Source organism: Salvelinus fontinalis, chromosome 13 (assembly GCF_029448725.1).
Source record: "Salvelinus fontinalis isolate EN_2023a chromosome 13, ASM2944872v1, whole genome shotgun sequence".
Lineage (NCBI taxonomy): Eukaryota > Metazoa > Chordata > Actinopteri > Salmoniformes > Salmonidae > Salvelinus > Salvelinus fontinalis.
This window is the reverse complement of record NC_074677.1, coordinates 52,673,394-52,695,769: the sequence shown is the minus strand read 5'-3', so window position 1 is coordinate 52,695,769 and position 22,376 is coordinate 52,673,394. Positions and strand designations below refer to the sequence as shown.

The following is a 22,376-nucleotide window of genomic DNA, read 5'->3' as shown; positions in this document are numbered from 1 at the left end:
GACGGCATTCACGGTAAACGCTGCATATGTCGGCGCAATCGGAAATTACCTTGATATTTCTATTGCGCAATCTGTAACGTGACCTTCAGTGATACAGATTGAATAGAGCCACTAGTTTTTCACAGGTGTCAGGGTGCTCTCGAACTCTGACTCCTAAACTGGCTGTTTATCTCGTTGAGGACCACGTCTGCGTTGGGCTCTTCCAGGGCAGTGATGGATCTGTCATCAAATGGACTACCTGCAATAGGACACATCAGAGTTACAGCTTATCCTGCACACAAGTTACTGTATCCAAATCATTAGAGGGACACTATATATATATATACAAAAGTATGTGGACACTCCTTCAAATTCATGGAGTCGGCTATTTCAGCCGCACCTGTTGCTGACAGGTGTATAAAATTGAGCACACAGCCATGCAATCTCCATAGACAAACATTGTCAGTAGAATGAAAGTCACTGAGCTCTTCAGTAAGGCCAATGTGGCACTGTATTGTTGTAAAGGATGCCACCTTTACAACAAGTCAGTTCGTAAAAGTTCTGCCTTGCTAGAGCTGCCCCGGTCAACTGTAAGTGCTGTTATTGTGAAGCGTAAACGTCTACAAGCAACAACGGCTCGGCCGCAAAGTGGTAGGCCACACAAGCTCACAGAACGGACCGCCGAGTGCTGAAGCGTATAAAAATTGTCTGTCCTTGGTTACAACACTCACTATCGAGTTCCAAACTGCCTCTGGAAGCAATGTCAGCACAAGAACTGTTAGTCGGGAGCTTCATGAAATGGGTTTCCATGGCCAAGCAATCGCACACAAGCCTAAGCTCACCATGTGCAATGCCAAGCGTTGATTGGAGTGGTGTAAAGCTCGCCACCATTGGACTTTGGAGCAGTGGAAACGCATTCTCTGGAGTGTTAAATCACGCTTCACCATCTGACAGTCCGACGGACAAATATGGGTTTGGCGGATGCCAGGAGAACACTATCTGCCCGAATGCATAGTGCTAACTGTAAAGTTTGGTGGAGGAGGAATAATGGTCTGGGGCTGTTTTTTATGGTTCGTGCTAGGCACCTTAGTTCCAGTGAAGGGAAATCTTATCACTACAGCATACAATGACATTCTAGACAATTCTGTGCTTCCAACTTTTTAGCAATAGTTTAGGGAGGGCCCTTTCCTGTTTCAGCATGACAAAGCGAGGTCCATACAGAAATGGTTTGTTGAGATCGGTGTGGAAGAACTTGACAGAGTTCCTGCACAGAGCCCTGACCTCAACCCCATCAAACACCTTTGGGATGAATTGGAATACCAACTTCGAGTCAGGCCTAATCGCCAAACATCAGTGGCCAACCTAATGCTCTTGTGGCTGAATGGTGGCAAGTCCCCGCAGCAATGTTCGAGCGGGAAGCCTTCCCATAAGAGTGGAGGCTGTTATAGCAGCAAAGGGGGGACCAACTCCATTTTAATGCCCATGACTTTGGAATGAGATTTCGACGAGCAGGTGTCCACATACCTCTGGTCATGTATTTCTGAGATGAACTCCTCTGCGTTGAAGGACCACATATAAAGTCAGTTAGTTATGGTGGATAGACTTCCAGTGTCCTATATTCAAGGGCCAAATGATTCTGGTGATTCACTGTTTATAACTAAATGTATGACATACTTTCCAATGTCTGGCAGCAGAACCGATGACAGGCCTTTTTCATGAAGAAAAGAAAACAAGCAACTAGGGAGCAGTGTCACATATGACCGATGGAATCAGGGAAGCCGCAACTAAGCCAGAGGTATTGGTGGGGGTGCAGTTAGATGCAGTAACCATTTGATTGGCTTGGTTCAGCTGATTAATCCTACTGTAGAGCAGAGGTAGAAAAATAACTTGTTTGTCAAAATTGAGTAAACGTAAAGATACCTCAAGTAAAAGTGAAAGTCACCCAGTAAAATACTACTTGAGTAAAAGTCTAAAAGTATCTGGTTTTAAATGTACAGTGGTAGAAAAGTAGTCAATTGTCATAAGTACATGCTATACATCAAATTCCTTATATGAAGCAAATGAGACGGCACTATTTCCTTATTGTTATTATTTCTTGACAGCCAGGGGCACACTCCAACACTCAGATATCATTTACAAACTAAGTATTTGTGTTTAGTGAATCTGCTAGATCAGAAGCAATAGGGATGACTATGGACGTTCTCTTGACAAGTGCGTGAATTGAACCATTGTCATGTACTCCTAAGCATTCAAATTGTACTACGAGTACTTTTGGGTGTCAAGGAAAATGTATGGAGTAAAAAGTACATTATTTTCTTAGGAATGTAGTGAATTAAAAGTAAAAGTTGTCAAAATATAAATAGTAAAGTAAAGTACAAATACCCCAAAAACTACTTAAGTAGTACCTTAAAGTATTTTTACCTAAGTACTTTACACCACTGCTGTAGAGTACGCCACACACACACATAGACACGCAACCTTGCACGGATACTGAAACATTCAAACACACACCAGACACTGTGCACCATCAGTAAGAGGCTAAAATAACTGAGCTTCTATAGCTGTAGCCAGAGCTCGAACCAGATAGCTAGCTCCAATTCTGGGTAAAAGGATGTGAAATGGAAAAGGTCATCTCAGAGCCCGTCACAGAGTTTAGAGGTTACATAGGTAATTAGTGAGATGGAGATGAAGGCTTGCTAACCATCCCCAGCTCTGCATACAATGGTTTTAATACGATGACATGACACAAGAGTAGATCAGCATGTAAGAAAAATATATTTCTTGACTATTTTCTGACTCATATTGGTTGTTAACAAACCCTGATTCCCCCTCCCTGGTCCCCAATGCCTACCTATTCCTCCACTGGGTCGCTCTGAGGAGTCATTGGACAAGAAGGAGAAGGAGGAATTGTTGAACTGGAAGGAGTTGTCGGAGTGGAGGGACGTGGCTCTGGTCACTGGCAATGACTTCTTCCCTGTCTTCTGTGTTGCGGTGCGGCTCCACTCTGTGATGAGAAAAGAAGAATGAGATGAAACGTTCTGCTCTTTTAACCTAGAGCACTGGGATTTCATAAATAAACCACATGTTTATTTGCAAGGTGTAGGTCAACAGGTCTTACCTGAGTTCTCTGCCAGTCTCAGTCTACCACAGCAGAGAGAAGTCCTCCACTGCCTCCTCACGTTCTCCTTCACAGCGCAGTGGAACACAAAGATGAAGAACCCTGCAAGAGGACACAAGCTCCAGATGAAGTACCAACTGGTTACACACTTCCCCATGAAACCCCACACGCCGTCTGTCCTCTCTGAGAATACAGCATTTAGGCAAATCTGAAGGAGCTCTAAATCTCACCTTGAAAGGAGTTGAAGATGCAAAAGAGGTACATGAAGGGCAGGTTGACGGGCCCCCAGGCGAAGAAGGCAAAGCCCCAGGTGAGACCCAGGAGTACTGTGACTCCAACCACACTGCGCAGGTTCTGCAGCCCGTCACGGTGCCTCTTGTTGTCGGGGTTCTGCCTCTTTATCCGACACAGCTGAACCATCACTACCACAAACATGACGAGGTTCATCAGGAAGATGACACAGAAATAAGCCACAACGGTTACGTAGAAGGCAATGTCGTCCTTCAGCCAGCAGCTGTGGGAGAAGAATGGAGAGAAGATATATGGCTTACAATACAGTATAACATAGATATAACATATATATATAACATGTATAAATCATATATATATATGGATAATAAGGTGTAGACGTATCAGCTATCCTATTACGCAAATGTGAGTATGCATTTCATGATACACATACACGCGCTTCATACAAAGACTGTTAAATAGTGAACAAAATGCATGGGACTCACAAGTCATCTGTGCTGGAGCCATCTACGTACTTTCCGTAGCCAACTAGTCCGTAGTTGTCCTTATCAACGGCAATAACGACAATGACCACAAGGAGTGGAGTTCCTAGGTTGAGAGACAACAGACTACGTTGAACTGTAGGAAACTGGTACTTTTACTTGCACACGGTGGCTGTTCTTCACTTTAATGAGAATTTAAAAAAGACAGAATCATTTTTTCACCTACCCCAGCCAAGGAGCGAGAACTTGAGCATGTAACGTGGTATGTATGTGTTGAAGACCTTGACGAGGGCCAGGTACATGTGGACGGCCTCCAGACCCATCCAAGTGAAGGAAGCTAGCAGGAAGTAATGCAGGAACCAGGCGGTGGCGATGCAGAGGCCCACAGCGTCAGGGTAGAGGGCCAGCCAACCATCCACCAAGAACACCAGGTTCAAAAACAACAGAGCCACACACAGCTGGATCAGGATCTTAGATGGGATATCCTTACGCAGTTTCCTACAGGAACACATTGAAACGTGTTAAGATTGATATTACATTGATTCGAGCTTGTTTACATGTCTTTGTATTTAGAGCAACCCTCCAGGTGGGTGTCATCATGGATATCCTGCACTCAGACTCACCCAAATGCCAGGTAGGTGAGCAGAGTGATGGAGAGGAAGATGGCGGAGATACCACAGCCAATGTAGGTGATGTAGGTGAGGATTGTGGCCTGGAGACAACTGGTTATGCCCGTTCTGGACATGTCCTGTGAGAAGAAACACCAAAAACATGTTATACACATGAAATCATTCTGTTGACAAAGACTGAATGGGAGAGAGCCCATTACAACCCTATCTCAGAATGGACTCACCAGTAGAACACCAAAGCAGGTGAGATGGTTGCAGGCACAGACAGTCTCATTATCTGTGCTGTTCCTGACAGAGCAGCCATCTCGGTTCCAGCCTCCTGAGCCTCCTATCAGAGATTTTTAGAACAATTCTATTAATTTTAAGAGGTAGTCTTCGTTTCATGCATCACTGGGTTCGAGCTCCCTGCCGTCCAGGACCTCTATACCAGGCGGTGTCAGAGGAAGGCCAAAACATTTGCAAAGACTCCAGTCACCCAAGTCATACTGTTCTCTCTGCTACCGCAAGACAAGCGGTACTAGTGCACCAAGTTTGGAACCAACAGGACCCTGAACAGCTTCTACCCCCAAGCCATGAGACTTCTAAACAAGGCCGCTAAATAGCTAATAATATGGCAACCCGGACTACCTGCATTGACCCTTTTTTTAACTAACTCTCTTGAACTGACTCTATGCACCAACACTGGCGTCTACCCACACGCTCACACATACTTACACTAACACCCAAACACACACATACACACACATACACTCGCACACCCATAACATGCGCACATGCATACTGACGCCACACACTCACACACACTCACACACATATACACTTTCACACTCACCACATATGCTGATGCTACAACTCAGTCTATTATCTAATCCTGTTGCCCAGTCACTTTACCCCTACCGATATGTACATAGCTACCTCAATCACCTTGTACCCCTGCACATCGACTCGGTACCGACTGATACGCCCTGTACATAGCCATGTCATTTTAAATCTTTATTGTTATTCACTGTGTATTTGTTTCACGTCTCACTATTTCTATTTGATATGTTGTATCTTTAGCTCTGCGTTGGTGGAAAAGGACCACGCAAGTAAGCGTTTCACTGTTAGTCTCCAGCTGCCGTTCACCGTAACATCTGATTTTGATTAGACACAAGCGGAACACTTACCATTCATGCCAAAGTCCCAGAAAACACATGACACCACGAAATGTGCCTGTGTGGACAAATGATCCATAGAAGACAGTGTGTCAATGATTCATTGAGATAACAAGGTGACAGACATGAAATGCTTTTCTCAAAGATGCCACATCCAGGACGTAGGTAATACGGTTTTGACTCAAATGTACAGTGTGTGTTTGCTTGACTCACTGAGACAGGTTCAGTGTTTCTCAGGGTGATGACCACGTCCTCCTGCAGAGACTTGATTGACAGGTTGGCCACACTGGCCCCCAGGATTCCACTATTCAGCTTGCTGTCTCCCAGGGCTCGGTCCTGAGAAACAGTATGGAAAGAATCTGACAATTACTACACTAGTCCTCTGGGGTGTAGGGGTTTTTCAACTATGCCAGGGTTCAATTCTACTCTAGCAGATCGTACAGTGGAATATGGTATGGTTTGGGGTACCTGGAACACAGTGCTCTTCTGGTAGAAGTTGAACTGGAGTCTGGAGGCCTGTAGCTGCTGCTCAGGGGAGAGGTTCGCTGTGAGGGAAGAGGGGAACGTGACAGACCCCTGAGGGAGAGAGGACGCCTCTGCTCTCACACTCCTCCTGGCTCTGTTGTCTCCACGGATCTACAAGGGGTCACATTTCTCTATGGTTAAAACATAGCAATAAACAGGGGTTATGAGTTGATCTACCAGACCATACCAGATCATACTGTACTGTGCAAAGATAATACATGCAGAGTGAAGGATGTTTTACATTAGATTTGCATGCATTTTGAGGGCAACCAAGGTTACAGTATTTCCTATTCAGTGTTTCCTTACTAGAAGGTTTAGGTCATACCTGCACACTGTTGGGGTCTCGGATGGAGAAAGATGTTCGCTGGAAATTAGTGCCGTCCACCGTTTTGATGGCGAGAGCGACCGATTCGGTTAAAATCATAGCCTCCTCCTGAACGACCAGCTTCAGGCCCACAGTATCAACAATCCCAATGATCCTGGTAGAAAAATGAACTGTTACTGATGTGCAGCCAAGCAAAGCCATTGCTAAGTTAACTTTCAGTTTCTAGAAAATGTAGCCACAGTCTCTTTACAGGCTCTGTATGAGTAATCATTTCAGGTACACCTCAACAGGCAGCACTACAGGCAGCACAACAGGCAGCACAACAGGCAGCTCAACAGTTAGCTCAACAGTTAGCTCAACAGGCAGCTCAACAGGCAGCACAACAGGCAGCTCAACAGGCAGCACAACAGGCAGAACACCTGAACAACTGTACATTGTTTAGCTCCAGTCAGCTCACTTGGTGGAGGAGGAGGCCAGGGTGTCAGAGGAGGCACCCAGCAGGTTGCTAACAATCGTGACAGAGGTTTTCCCCAGAGCCAGGCTGACGTTGGGCCCAGCCAGCAGGGCCTCTAGCTGGGACACCAGCTGGTCCACCTGGGAGGAGTTGAGCTTGGACACGTCACTTGTCAGATCCAGCAACTGGTTGGCCTGCTCTTCACTACTGGCTTCTGTGGTGTTTTGTACTGTGGGAAAAAGGATACATAAAAAAAAAACAAGTATGTTATCAGAAGGAAACTTTGGCTATGGGTCTAAATGTTCAATGGAAATGAATGTAACAGCAGCAGCTATGACAAGTATAGATCAAATGTCAGAGTGGGTTAGGATCCCAGTGGTTACCTGCGGTGGTTGTTATCACGGCTGTCGTGGTGGTCTTTGGGGAGGCTGTTGCGGTGTTTACAGGAAGGACGGGTGTTGATGAGTTTGCAGTGGTATTACCCAGGATAGTTGTGGCAATGGTCCTGGTTGTGGAGGTGTTTAGCGATGGATGAATGGGGTGGGTGGTTGTCGTTGTGTTGGTTTGTGTTGTGACAATGGTGCTAGGAGCTGATGTTGTAGTATTTGGAGCTGAGGTTGTAGTATTTGGAGCTGATGTTGTAGTATTTGGCATTGTAGAGGTGCTGTTTGGTGGAGGTAATGTTGTGTTCAGTGGGAGGGAGGTGGTGTTTTGTTGTAGAGTGGTGTTGGGTGGAGGAGACAGTGTTGTTGTTGCAGGTAAAGTAATGTTGGCTATTGGGCTGGGTGAAGTGAGAGGAGGTGTGGAATATCTCTCACACATTTCATTCGGGAGCACACACACAATTTCTCCTTGTTTGCTAAAAAGAAAAGAACAGATAAATGTACATCTTTAGTGCACATACAGTAATTGAAGAAGTGTTACAACTGAAATGTACATTTACGTCATTTAGCAGACGCTCTTATCCAGAGCGACTTACAGTAGAGTGCATACATTTTATTACATTTTTTTTTTTACATACTGAGACAAGGATATCCCTACCGGCCAAACCCTCCCTAACCCGAACGACGCTATGCCAATTGTGCGTCGCCCCACGGACCTCCCGGTTGCGGCCGGCTGCGACAGAGCCTGGGCGCGAACCCAGAGACTCTGGTGGCGCAGCTGGCACTGCGATGCAGTGCCCTCGACCACTGCGCCACCCGGGAAATGTACAAATAACAATGTGCAACGTGCTTACTCTCCATCATTTACAGTGTTTTACATGATTACAAAATGTGTAACAAGGGTTTTGCCATCTTTGAAGCACACAACGCCAGATTGGACTGACCAGACAAATGTGCCATGGCTCTCCTCTACAGTCGTCCAGAACTCCGAGTGGTTGAGGCTGCTCTCCCCCGAGCTGAAGGTCGAATTCAATAGATCTCCACTGGATCCTGGCCAGCTACAAATTCCTGTGTTAGATATATGGACACAAACAAGCAGCCAGACACATACTGTATAATGTATATGAACAAATACACAGATCCTCTGCCTCCACTTTCCATGGTAGGGCTACTCACCTGCTCGTGTCACCTTTCCGTCATAGTCAATGCCATGCTCATCACTGAACACAGTCATCAATGCAGTCCTGACTTCACGTATAGGCACTGAATGGCCAAGGCCCACGATAACCCTGCAGCTTTGGAGACTGGTAAGAAAACAGTAACAGTATAGTTATTAATAAGAATTAAGACCAGCGTCACTGCACATCGAGGGCAGCTGTCTTGAATGTACTGTAAAGGTGTTGGGCCTGCAAGGATTTATGGGGACTCACTTTGTCTCCGTGCTAAAGCATTTCACATTAGCATACTGTGTGAAAAGAACACAGAACAGGTCTTAAGGTCACAAATGATGTCACACCAAGAGTGTGTGACAATAATGGTTTATTTACAGAGCAACATAAAACAATGAGAGTTCATTGTAGTGTTAGGTTATTATCCCAATGCAAAATTACCTGAAAGAGAGTCGATATGATGAGCAGAGGACAAGGGGGACTGTAACAGAGAATTATGTCAGGAAAATATCAAACGTGGTGTGGGAGGTATGGTGCTATAGGTACTGTTGGGGTTCATTAAGGCTGTAATGATCGAATTAGAAAGTGTGAGAATATTTGACGTTAAGCAGAGAGAAAACTGTATTAAAACTAATGAAGAAATTAGGACATACTCTGTCGCTGAGGTATTGTGACAGGGTGGTGGATGTCTTAGCTGTTTAACCTGGGGAAGGTATGAATGAAGAAGTAATTAATACAGGCTGGTAGGTTTTAAACACATGTATACACTGAGTGGACAAAACATTAGGGACAGCTGCTCTTTCCATGACAAAGACTGACCAGGTGAATCCAGGTTAAATCTATGAGCCCTTATCGATGTCACTTGTTAAATCCACTTCAATCAGTCAAGATGAAGGGGAGGAGACAGGTTAAAGAAGGATTTTTGAACCTTGAGACAATTGAGGCATGGATTGTGTAGGTGTGCCATTCAGAGGGTAAATGGACAAGACAAAAGAATTAAGTGCCGTTGAAGGGGGTATGGTAGCAGGTGCCAGGCGCACCAGTTTGAGTGTGTCAAGAACTGCAACGCTGCTGGGTTTTTCACTCAAAAAATAGTTTCCTGTGTGTGTTAATTATAAATGGTCCAAGACCTAAAGAAAATCCAGCCATTTTGACTCAACTGTGGGAAGCATTGGAGTCAACATGAGTCAGCTTCCCAGTGGAATGCTTTCAACATATTGTAGAATCCACGCCCCAACGAATTGAGGCTGTTCTTGAGGCCAAAATGGGGTGCAACTCAATATTAGGCAGGTGTTCCTAATGTTTTGTACACTCAGTGTATATGCATGTACACAGACAGTGCTCAAGCATGCACACACACACACAAACACACACACACACACACACACACACACACACACACACACACACACACACACACACACACACACATACAGTGGGGCAAAAAGTATTTAGTCAGCCACTTATTTTTCACCATAATTTGCAAATAAATTCATAAAAAATCCTACAATGTGATTTTCTGGATTTTGTTTTCTCATTTTGTCTGTCATAGTTGAAGTGTACCTATGATGAAAATTAAAGGCCTTTCTCATCTTTTTAAGTGGGAGAACTTGCACAATTGGTGGCTGACTAAATACTTTTCTGCCCCACTGTATATATACACATACAGGTAACTGCTCAAATAAAGGAAATAGCATCATAGTGTCTTAATAGGGCATTGGGCCACCACGAGCCAGCACAGCTTCAATGGACCTTGGTATAGATTCCACAAGTGTCTGGAACAATATTGGAGGGATGTGACACCATTCTTCCAACAAGAAATTCCATAATTTGGTGTTTTGTTGATGGTGGTGGAAAACACTGTCTCAGGCACCACTCCAGAATCTCCCATGAGTGTTCAATTGGGTTGAGATCTGGTGACAGATGGCTATGGCATATGGTTTACATCGTTTTCATGCTCGACAAAGATTCAGTGACCTTTCGTGCCCTGTGAATGGGGGCATTGTTATCCTATGGGGGCATAGCCATGGTAGCCAAAATAATGGCCTGCCCAGCATTTTTATACATGACCCTAAGCATGATGGGATGTTGATTCCTTAATTAAGTCAGGAACCACGCCTGTGTGGCAGCACCCACTTTCAATATACTTTGTATCCCTCATTTACTCAAGTGTTTCCATTATTTTGGCAGTTACCTGTATATGCATATCGGCCTAACTCACCAGAGAGAAGATGTTTGAAATGTGCATAGCAGAATCTGTGATCTGTACGTCCAAGGTGTAGCATGCAGCTAAAAAGAGAGGGAGGGAAAGAGAGTTATCACATGGTGGGAGATGAAAAAGTGGGTCCATCGCAGTATCAGCGAACTCATCAGTTGATTTTTTTATATTTCACTTACCTGTACCATCGGAATAAGCAGAGCAGTTGCAGAAAATCTTCTCCTCTGAAAAGCAGGAATAAGGTACTTATCAAGATACAGACACATATGTGGTTTAAAAACCCACCGAAGGTTGAAACGGCAAATTAATTTGTTTGCCAGTGTAAATTTGGATAATGAGTATTATCACATGGGTAAATAAAACCCTTTATACCGATGGGGGGTTTAGGGGGCTTGCCATCGTCCATTTGGGTTTGATTCCCGAGAGGAACATAAACAGTCCCGCAATGTCCACTGTAAGATAAAACATGTTCGTATGAGAAGATGGATACCCTATTTATTCTATAGAAATTATACAAACACAGAAACAACAGCATAGTATGTACTTGTCCAGCTTACCATGAGATATTAATAGGCCCTGGAGATTGACAAGTGTTTGGGAGAGGGAGGGTCCCATTGAGGGAGCCATTGCACTTCGCAGAACCATTACTTGGAGGCAGTTGGCCTGCGCAATGAGACAGACCCTTACCTACAATCAACAAGCAACAGACGTGAGGCTCTGATAAGGATATTGACATTTCTGTGAGAGATTTCAGATTTACATTCGGGTCAGTGTCACTCACCCGCTCTATTTCCCACAACATAGGCTCGTATGGGGCTGTTCTCCGCAGCCAACCAAATGGCCCGCTGAACACAGCAGGGAAATGTGGGCTTCCTCAGCTTCAGCAGCACAGTGCAGTTAGTCCTCCTGGAGGAATAAGGGGGGCAGTATTAAGATGTGGAGCGAGACATAGGATGCTGAACTGTAGTATTGAAATTAGTATGTCGACTAACCTGATCCTCGTTTTATTGACGCACGTCACTTCAATGTCCTGTAAAGATACGAGTTTTGATTCCACTCACATGCTTTCACAGAAAAAGAAAAAGTACCCCCTTAGGTTCACATGCACATTAAGGCAGGTTTGTCTGGAGAGAGATGTAGTCTTACTTGAAACAGGCTGGCGGCAGTCATATTTCCACCTTCGTGCTCTCTACTGCAGAACAGACAATTAATGAACAGCGTTAGCTTAGAACAGAGATGTTAGATCATATTCTGCACATCTACTGTATAAATCTACTGTGTATATATATATATATATATATATATATATATATATATATATATATATATATATATATATTTATATATATTTATATATTTATATCTACTGTATATATCTACTGTATATATATATATATATATATATATATATATATATCTACTGTATATATATATATATATATCTACTGTATATATCTACTGTATATATATCTACTTTATATTGATATTAATTAACAATAATGACATGTGACTGAATACTTTACCTAGTGGTGGCAGACATGGTACAACTGGGAGAATGAGTTGTCGTGCTGTAGTTGTGTGACGGTGTAGTCACGCTATGGTTGTAGAGTGTGGTAGTCATGCCATGGTTGTGTGAAGGAGTAGTAATACTGTGATTGTAAAGCATGGTTGACATGTTTGTTGTCAAGGCCGTCATGCTGAAGTTGTGCGAGGGGGCCGAGCTGTAGTTCAGCGTTTGTGTTGTCGTGGTGAAGTTCTGGGATGGTGTTGCTGTGGTGAAGTTGTATAACCGTGTTGTCATGTTGTAGGTGGTGGGATATGCTGGACTGACTGAGGTGGTTCGCAGTGTGTCTGTCGAGTTTGTGCCATTTGATTGTTCAGGTTTGTAGGGCTCGCAGGTGTCCAAGTGAGTATGAAATAGATCCCACAGCTGGAAAAGGAGAACAGTGCTGACACTTTTGATGTATTACTAAGCAAATGTACAGTTTCAACACAATTCATCACACATCAGTCAGTCAAGAATCATTCACAATCCTGTGACCGACCCAGTGACTGATGTCCGTTTCACTCTTCAGGTCTCCAGTCACGTCCACAGCAAGGACCATCCAGTAGTAAACAGCTGTAAGACAAACATTAAATTAGGTTATAGCACATGTCAAATTCATATTATACACTGAATATCGACGCAACATGCAACAATTTCAAGGATTTCACTGAGTTACAGTTCATATAAGGAAATCAGTCAATTGAAAAAAATGAATTAGGCCCTAATCTATGGATTTACAGATATGCATCTGTTAGGCACAGATACCAAAACAAAAGTAGGGGTGTGGATCAGAAAATCAGTCAGTATCTGGTGTGACCACCATTTGCCTCATGCAGCGCGACACATCTCCTTCGCATAGAGTTGATCAGGCTGTTGAATGTGGGCTGTGGAATGTTGTCCCACTCCTCTTCAATGGCTGTGTGAAGTTGCTGGAACTGGAACACGCTGTTGTACACGTTGATCCAGAGCATCCCAAACATGCTCAATGGTGACATGTCTGGTAAGTATGCAGGCCATGAAAGAACTGGGACATTTTCAGCTTTTAGGAATTGTGTACAGATCTTTGCGACATGGGGCCGTGCATTATCATGCTGAAACATGAGGTGTTGGTGGTGGATGAATGGCACAACAATGGGCCTCCTGATATTGTCACGGTATCTCTGTGAGTTCAAATTGCCATCAATAAAACGCAATTGTGTTCGTTGTCTGTAGCTTCTGCCTGCCGATACCATAACCCCACCGCCACCATAGGACACTCTGTTCACAACGTTGACATCAGCAAACCACTCACCCACTCGATGCCATACACGCTGTCTGCTATCTACCCGGTACAGTTGAAACCGGGACTCATCCGTGAAGGGCACACTTCGCCAGCACAAGGTGCACCTGTGTAATGATCATGCTGTTCAATCAGCTTCATGATATGCCACACCTGTGAGGTGGATGGATTATGTTGGCAAAGGAGAAATGTTCACTAACTGGGACGTAAACAAATTTGTGCAAACAATTGTAGAGAAATAAGCTTTTTGTATGTATGGAACATTTTTGGGATCTTTTATTACAGCTCATGAAACGCATTTGATTGTTTTGTTTTTTTTGATTGTTTTTGTCTGTGTTACTCGTTTGCTGACGCTGTTCCGGTCTCGTTCCATGTCCGTTCCTTATAAAATGTTTGACTCCCCGTACCTGCTTCGTTTCTCCAGCGTCATCGTATGTGACAGTTTGGATTTTTGTTCGGTGTATAATCAATCAGTCAAACTTTATTTATATAGCACATTTCTCGTATGTGACAGTTTGGATTTTTGTTCGGTGTATAATCAATCAATCAAACTTTATTTATATAGCACATTTCTTACAAAAATATGCAAAGAATAAAACACTTTTCTAGACAAATAAAAGATAAAATTAAGAGATAAATTAAAACATTTCAAAAGAGTAAAATAACAGTGGACATGCGAGACTATTGCAGCATTATCATATATTCATATTATAAGCAGGATTCATTCAACTTACACTGATTGGCACAGAGCTGTGAGAAGTTGCAATGCACCTTTGCTGGCTCTGAAACAGAGATGGGAGAGGAGATAGGTGAGGATCAGTGCATAACCATGGTGCAACTTTTACAGTGCCTTCAGAAAATATTCACAACCCTATTCACAACCCAAAACATTGTGTCACGGACTGAATTTTAAATGGATTAAATTTACATTTTCGTCACTGGCCTACACACAATACCCCATAATGTCAAAGTAAAATTGTTGTTTTTTACATTTTTACAACTTAATAAAAAAACGTTAAGCTGAAATGTCTTGAGTCAATAAGTATTCAACCCCTTTGTTATGGCAAGCCCAAATAAGTTCAGTAGTCAAAATGTGCTTAACCAGTCACATAATAAGTTGCATGGACTCTCTCTGTGTGTAATAATAGTGTTAACAATTATTTTTTAATGACGACCTTATCTCTGTACCCTACACATACAATTATCTGTAAGGTCCCTCAGTCGAGCAGCGAATTTCAAATACAGATTCAACCAAAAAGACCAGGGAGGTTTTCCAATGCAAGTAGCCTACAATCTATGGTGGAGAAATGGACAGCACTCTCCAAGGTGCTGATTCATTCAAAGCATTTTAGAGGTCACTGCAGTATGCCCACATACTTGAGTATAGCTTTGGGGCTTACACAAGTCCGAATCTATTATAGCCTAATTTTCTAGACAACAACGTAGCAGTAGAACACATATCACAATATCGGAACACAATTCACAATCTTTCTCTGGACTTTTGAACTTAAAAAATAGCTTTTTCTTTTACATGTTTATTTGGCTTTCCCACGTTTCAAATCAAGTAGGGAGATGACTAGCCTAGGCTACATGGCATGATTACGTAGGGACCTCTTCACTCGCTGACCACCACTACCAAGACCTGTGTCAAGATCAGTTACTTACCCCACTGGCCCTCCCCATAACCTCGATGTACAAGTAAGAGAGCAGGTCTGGAATCAGTGTGGCAGGATAGGATGATTACGCAGAAGGATCACCACACTTTTAAGTGATGGTCTTTTTGGGGTGGCGGGAGAAATAACGAGGAGGCAACTTCATTTAACACTGATCGCTTTTATTAGAATAAACAGTGAAACAATTAATAATAAATGAAGGCGCAATAGCTTTTTTATTTAACTAGGTAAGCCTGGTAGGAACAAATTCTTATTTATAATGACAGCCTACCGGGGAACAGTGGGTTACCTGCCTTGTTCAGGGGCAGAACGACAGATTTTCACCTTGTCAGCTCAGGGATTCAATCAAGCAACCTTTCGGTTACTGGCCCAACGCTCTAACCACTATGCTACCTACCGCTACAAGAGGTACCGGGTCTGGGAAAATAGGTGCCGGAACAAACAAAAGTCAAATCTGAGAGGTGCCGGATCCTGTTATGGCAAGATCCGGCTCAAATTAAGCACAGTCAACAACCAATTTGACAGAGCTTGAATAATTCTGAAAAGAATAATGGGCAAGTGTTGCGCAATCCAGGTGTCTAAAGCTCTTAGAGACTTACGCAGAAAGACTCACAGCTGTAATCACTGCCAAAGGTGCTTCAACAAAAGTATTGACTCAGGAGTTTGAATATGTATGTAAATGTGATATTTCTGAATTAAATTTTTTATATATTTTCAAATACGTCTAAAAACATGTTTTCACTGTCATTAAAGGTATTGTGTGTAGATGGGTTAGAAAAAAAATATATTGAATCCATTTTGAATTCAGGCTGTAACACAACAACATGTGTAATAATTCAAAAGGTGTAAATACTTTCTGAAAGCACTGTAACTCCACACAAACCCCTCTATTATACTAAGACATCATCTGACATAAATCACATGATTGCTCATTGTGATACACCCCTCCACACCATTACTCAGGCTGTTGACTTACCTGTAGTGACGTTAGAGGTGACTGTTGTTGGTAAAGGCGTGGAGTGTCCCGGAAATGTGTCATTTCTAGAGGTCACTGAAATGGAGAGCCAGGAGCCGATTAGCTTGCTGAGTCTGTACAATACAACGCGTGTCGCTGAAAGATCAGATTTTAACATAGGCTACTGTAGTAAGAATGACCTAACTTACTGTTAGCAGTGCACAGCATGATGGGTGAGGTTGAGTGCAGCGTAGAGGTAATGGATGGAGATGGCAGAGTGGACGCCATTGGTCCACTAGTCATGTTGGATGAGGCAGTGTGCAGTGGTGATGGGTGAGGGGTTGTATGTGATGTGGGGGGTGGGGTGGTGGATGCATTTGGTGCTGCTGCATTTGACATGGGCACCGCGACTGTTGATGTGTTTAGAGTGTTAGATGAAGGAATGTAAGTGGTGGTTAATGTAGCTGTGGATGGTATGGTTGATGGAGCTGCAGGTGTCGTGGTTGTAGCTGATGTGGTTGGATAGGGTGTAGTTGCTGTGTTAGTATGTGACATGGTTGATGCTACAGTACTTTGGGTGGTAGATGTTGTAGTAGATGTGGTTGTTGTAGCTGACATGGTTGTGGATGTAGTTGTTGTGGTTGAAGTAATTGTTGTGGTTGTATTTGGTGTAGAAGGTGCCGTAGTTTTAGTTGATATGGTAGTATTTGGTGTAGTTGGTATGGTTGTTGTTTTAAGCTGTGCATTTGGTGGCGGTGAGGACGAAGATGGTGGGGCAGATAGGGAAGGGGTTGGGGCAGAGGGTGGAGGAGGTGGGGCAGAGGCTGCAGAGAGCGAAGAATGTGTTAATGATGGCGGAGAGGGTGAAGATGGAAGACTTTGTGCAAATGAATGTCCTGACAACAGAAACAGATCATTCAACATCTCTCAGCATGAAACCGAATGACAACATAAGAAACTATGCTACTAGAAATGCCCAGAATGGGACTTTTTGGACCTGAATGCCAAATCATTCAGGAGATAAAGGTGCTGAAAGTTGACCCATTTTGTATACCCCACCATACCATGAGACAAACATGTCTTCATCAGTGGAAAATATAAACGGTTGAGATTGATATCATTTAAAAGCTTACAAACAGGGTTGTCAAACGATTTTACAATTTCTGAAAAAAACATCTTCTTTTTTAAAATGTATTTTAACATTAATTATCTAAAAACTTGTAAACGTAGATTTAAAAAAAATATTGCATAGGTTGTAGCTTAACCCGCATTTGACATGATCGGAGGTTTTTGTGTTGTGCCCACCATCAGTTGAGCCACAGCATGTTCTTGAATACAGGGTGGGTATCATGTTTTGGCTGATAAATGTACTAAAATGGGAATACAATTTAAATGTAAACTTACAAATGGTACCACAAAGATGGTTGGAGGTCCACACATCAGAGAATGTTGACTTGAATGGGAACATCTGTTGTTTTAAATTATACTGTCAATCCTCCATAGGCAACCTTTTGAAATCATATAAATATAGCTAATAGAATAGACATGACCATTGAAGTTCAAATTCGACAGTGGGTGGACCAGCGGTCATTTTGGTGTTCGTAATTAGAATTTCAAATGTAAATTCAATTAAAATGTCAATGGTGTACCAGCTTGTCACGCCCTGGCCTTTTATCTTTGTTTTCTGTAATAGTTTGGTTAGGTCAGGGTGTGACAGGGGGGATGTTTGTGTGTTTTTGTCTCGTCTTGGGTGGTTGTATGGTATAGGGGGTTTAGGTAGAGTAGATGGGTTTGTGTTTGAGTGTAGGTGTCTAGGTATGTCTATGGTTGCCTGAAAGGTTCTCAATCGGAGACAGCTGTCATTCATTGTCTCTGATTGGGAGCCATATTTAAGGCAGCCATAGACAGTAGGCTTTTGTGGGTAGTTGTTTATGTCTATGTTGCATGTTAGCACTTAGTCTTTTATAGCTTCACGTTTGTTGTTTTCTTTCGTCTTCCAATAAAAGAAGATGTATTTTTCACACGCTGCGCCTTGGTCCACTCATTGTCCTCAAGACGATCGTGACACAGCTAAATTGTAGTGGTCTGAAGGGATATGAATTCTATATTGATTTTGGAAATGACACCACCGTATTCAAGAGCATATTGTGACTCAACCAATGGCGGGCACAACAGAAAATCATCAGATTATGTGAAATAGGGTTTAAGCTACAACATAAGCAAATATTTTTTTAAATCGGAGTTTGCGTATTTTTTGATCAAATAAATTATAAAATAGTTTAACACTGTAAGCTTTTAAATTATATCAAACTTAACCATTTATCTTTTCCAGTGATGGATGTATCATGGTATGATGGGGTATGCAAATTGGGTCCAACTTCAGGTCCAAAAAGTCACTTTCTGGCCACTTTTTCAATGGGCAGACATGTTTGGAAAACTTTTGTTTAAATCAAAAGGGATGCTGTCAAAATGTGATTGAATTCTAACGGATTTACCCTATAATAAGACCTCACCTATGGCTGCATGAAGAAGAAGGACTAGGAAGGACACTCGGAGGAGCCTTGCATGTGTCCTAGTTCCCATTTGTAGGAGATCTGTGGCTCTGGTCATCTTTCTGTAAAACGACAGATCACAGGATCAATGTTAACAACTCATAAATCAAGCGTGCAATACAGAGGCTTCATTGTTAAAGAAACTCTGTATTAACTCTGATGAGACAATCCTTTACCACAAATGAATGAAAATACTTAGAGTTTGACCACACTACTTTGACTGCACTACTGAGATAGTGGTGGTGTGGTGAAACCAAACTGACTGATAAGATGTGCTGACAACGAACTGGGCCTGTGGAGCTGAGTGGTGATCTGAGGGCAGAAGACCGAGAGAGGCATTGTACCATTGTGCCTTTCACCACATTGCTTGCAGTGCCTTCCCAACCTCTTAAGGATCTGCCCTTTTTTTCCCAATTTTTGCCTAAAATGACATACCCAAATCTAACTGCCTGTAGCTCAGGACCTGAAGCAAGGTAAAAGATAATACAAAGAAAAAAACATGTATTTATTTTGTACCATCTTTGAAATGCAAGAGAAAGGCCATACTGTATTATTCCAGCCCAGGTGCAATTTTGAGCAATGTACGTGCAAAGTTTAAGACTGATCCAATGAACCATTGCATTTATGTTCCAAATTGTGTTGACTGCACAAATGTGCCTAATTGGTTTATTAATACATGTTCAAGTTCATAACTGTGCACTCTCCTCAAACAATAGCAGGGTATTATTTCACTGTAATAGCTACTGTAAATTGGCCAGTGCCGTTAGATTAACAAGAATGTAAGCTTTATGCCAATATCAGATATGTCTATGTCCTGGGAAACGTTCTTGTTACTTATCTCATGCTAATCCCATTAGCCTACATTAGCTCAACCGTCACATAGGGGACCCACCAATTCTATCTTGTTGCAGTGCCATAGAATAATTCAGTGTGCAGTGGAGTGAGATTTGTAGTGCCTTTTATCATATTGTTGCAGTGCCATATCAGAATATTTCAGTGTAAATTCTGCATGCCCGCTTATTTAACTGAGGGAGGGTAACCTACCTGAGGAGAGGCTATTGTGTAGACACAGTCTGGGGAAATCGTACAGTCTGCTGTGGGAGGTCAGAAAATGCGATCCAATCCATGTTAACCCATGAATTTAAAATACAACTTACCCTGAGCACACTTACTACCTGTCCTGGTCTTCTGTGTTGGAGAACATTAAATATTGTGTTGGGTGGAGTAAAAAGGGTCTCACACTAAACTGTGACACCTCTTTAAGTGCTGTTGTCATCAGGATTTCTCCAAGCGCACTTCTCTTGCACAGGGGGCTATGGATCAGCTAGGAGATAGACCACAGGGGGCAGAAGGCTCTAGTCCTTCAGGGGCAGGCTCACTACCTCAGTATACTCATGCCATGGTTCATGTGTTCACACTGGGTTCCCAAAAGTTCTTCTGAGAGTAATGGAGTTGGATTTTGGGAGTGAGGGGCACAAATCGAAGCCATATTGAGTTCGCAAGGACTGGCAGAATAGCAGCACGTTGATTTCATCATTGGGGCTTCTAGACGGCAGTGCAAAGACAAACCATGTTTAGTCAAGCCCAGAGGATCTCACCTTCTTCGTGGGCAGCCTCACCCCTACAATCACTCTCCTCCTTCTTTGACTGTAACCAGAGGGGAGATGAGCCTATGGGAGACTACCTCCTGCACACACGAGAGCTGTTTAGCCGATGGCTCCAATCCGAACCGGACGGATCTGCCAAGGATGAATCAACTCTTCGGGAACCAATTCGTTAAAGGTCTAAAGGAGGGCCCTCTAAAACAGGAGCTCCAAAAGTATGCGCGGCAACAGTAAGGGATGGCATTCACTCAGGTTAGTCAGGAGTCTGAGTCGCTGGCCAGAGAGATGGTGGGAAAGGACTGCCAGGTTTGCCATACTGTTCCCCCTACAGGTGGTGTCCCAGGCGCTGTAAACCAATGCAGACTAGGAACAATGGAAGGAAAACATGCGTGCTGAGCTACTGCAGAAGATGAAGGAGCAGCTGAGCACCCTGGCAGAGACCCTAGTGAGAGAAATCAGACGTCAGAAGACTCATTCAGCTGCGCCGCCACGGCCGAGGGAGGAGTCAAGGGGGCATGTTCAGACGAGCAACATGTTCCTTTCTCTAATGGAAGGAGAGCCCCATTCCAGTGGGACCGGAAGGGCAGACCCATCTGTTTGGGGTGTGGACAGCCTGGCCACATCCAATGCTTCTGCTCCACCCAGAGAGATGAACAGGCCCTTTTAAACAGGAATCCCCCGGCCGCTGTAGGGCGAGCGGTCAGTGCTGCAGCCACCAGGCAAGAGGAAAGCCCTGCGAGGTCTGTTGGTAAAGAAGTCTGCTGGGAAAGAAGTCTGCTGGGAAACTGCCCTCACGTGGAAGTGGAGGTAAGCAGAATGAAAAATACCATGTATGTTGGATACGGAGTCCCAAGTAACAATGTTCAGTCTCAGTTTCTTTTCAGAAGTGGCTTGGCCATCTCTCCATGCAGGATTTGTCAGACCTCCGCTGGCTCATGTTGAAGGCAGTCAATGGCCTACACATCCCTTATGTCAGCTATGTGGTCAATGATTTTGTTGTGGGAAGAGTGCAAGTTCCAGCCAAGGGGGTTATGATTGTCAAGGATGACTGTCTTGGGGGTAGACTAAGGCATCATTGGGATGAATGTTATAGCCCAATACTGGAAGGAGTTGTTCCAAGGAATCTCCCAGGGCTCCACTGGGTTCAACACCCCCTTGGGGGCAGTTGCCAGGAAAGAGTGGCAGAATGCTTTTGCTGTCTGCAGATGAGTCATGCATACGAGTCATGCAGACCGTTGAGCCTGAGGGGGGACCATTTACTGAACGCCTGTCCAATGGGGACCCCAATGGGATTCCAGCTAGCAGTGAGAAGTTGCTGTGGGCCAGAGTTGTTGGAGGGAGCTCCTCCAAAGACTGTCATGCCTTGGTGGAGGAACCTGGTGATGGAGTTGAGAGGCGAATTGCTCGCACAGTATTGAGTGCAAGGAGGAAGGCTACCCTTGCGACTGCTGAATTTAAAACCTTACCCCGTTGAGATACCAAGGTGACGCCCACTGGCCACAGTGACCCTCTTGGAGCCTTCTCAGATCTGTGGAGAGTGAAACCTGGTGCTACACACCCAGACACCAAGTAATATTGAGGTGGATGTGCAGACAGTCCAGCTACAGCCTGATGGCCAACACCCTGTAAACGTCCCACTGGTAGAGGGACTGGAGCAAACACTGCAACAAAGGCTCAATGCACTCCTAGCCCATTGGTCAAGTGTGTTCTCTGCCCATGAGGAAGAATTTGGCAAGTCTGATTCGGTCCTACATCACATTCACTCAGGTACTGCCATCCATAGCCGAGTGTGACACCGACCAATTCCACCAAGCCTGTACGCGGAGACTCCTAATGGCAGGGATGCTATTCTGGGGTAATCCCAGAAAGCTCAAGTCTCTGGGCTGCACCAGTGGTACTGGTGAAGAAAAAGGATGGGACCTGAAGGTTCTGTGTAGACTACCACCGACTCAACGCCCTGACCCACAAGGATGCATATCCTCTCCCCTGCATCAAGGAGATCTGAACCATTATGTACCACCCTCAGGGCACTGGGGCATGTGAGGGGTTTAATCAAACATTGTTATCTCTCCTTGGGTCCCT

At 43.8% G+C, this 22,376-nt stretch overlaps 1 protein-coding gene across 1 annotated transcript; it reads right to left on the bottom strand.

Moving 5' to 3' along the window:
* Nucleotides 1–128: 128 nt before the first annotated feature.
* LOC129867872 (adhesion G-protein coupled receptor G2-like) lies at nt 129–13,940 on the bottom strand. Its single transcript, XM_055941347.1, has 19 exons — nt 13,918–13,940; nt 11,467–11,591; nt 10,865–10,909; nt 10,689–10,756; nt 8,729–8,763; nt 8,475–8,602; nt 6,956–7,144; nt 6,462–6,637; nt 6,080–6,247; nt 5,825–5,947; nt 5,624–5,669; nt 4,682–4,785; nt 4,452–4,576; nt 4,055–4,326; nt 3,832–3,934; nt 3,328–3,611; nt 3,098–3,199; nt 2,831–2,983; nt 129–238 (listed from the first exon to the last, which is right to left on the bottom strand). The coding sequence occupies exons 1-19, from the start codon at nt 13,938–13,940 to the stop codon at nt 129–131; spliced, it is 2,379 nt and encodes a 792-aa protein (XP_055797322.1).
* Between the last annotated feature and the right edge of the window lie 8,436 nt (nt 13,941–22,376).

Bases quoted from the DNA above. Each gene is read 5' to 3' on its own strand.
- LOC129867872 (XM_055941347.1), bottom strand. From the start codon at position 13,940: ATGACGCTGGAGAAACGAAGCAG. The intron at 10,757-10,864 runs GTAAGTGAAATA...CTCTCTTTTTAG, and splicing joins TGCTTATTCCGATGGTACAG to CTGCATGCTACACCTTGGAC. The intron at 5,670-5,824 runs GTGAGTCAAGCA...TTGTCCACACAG, and splicing joins GAAACACTGAACCTGTCTCA to GCACATTTCGTGGTGTCATG.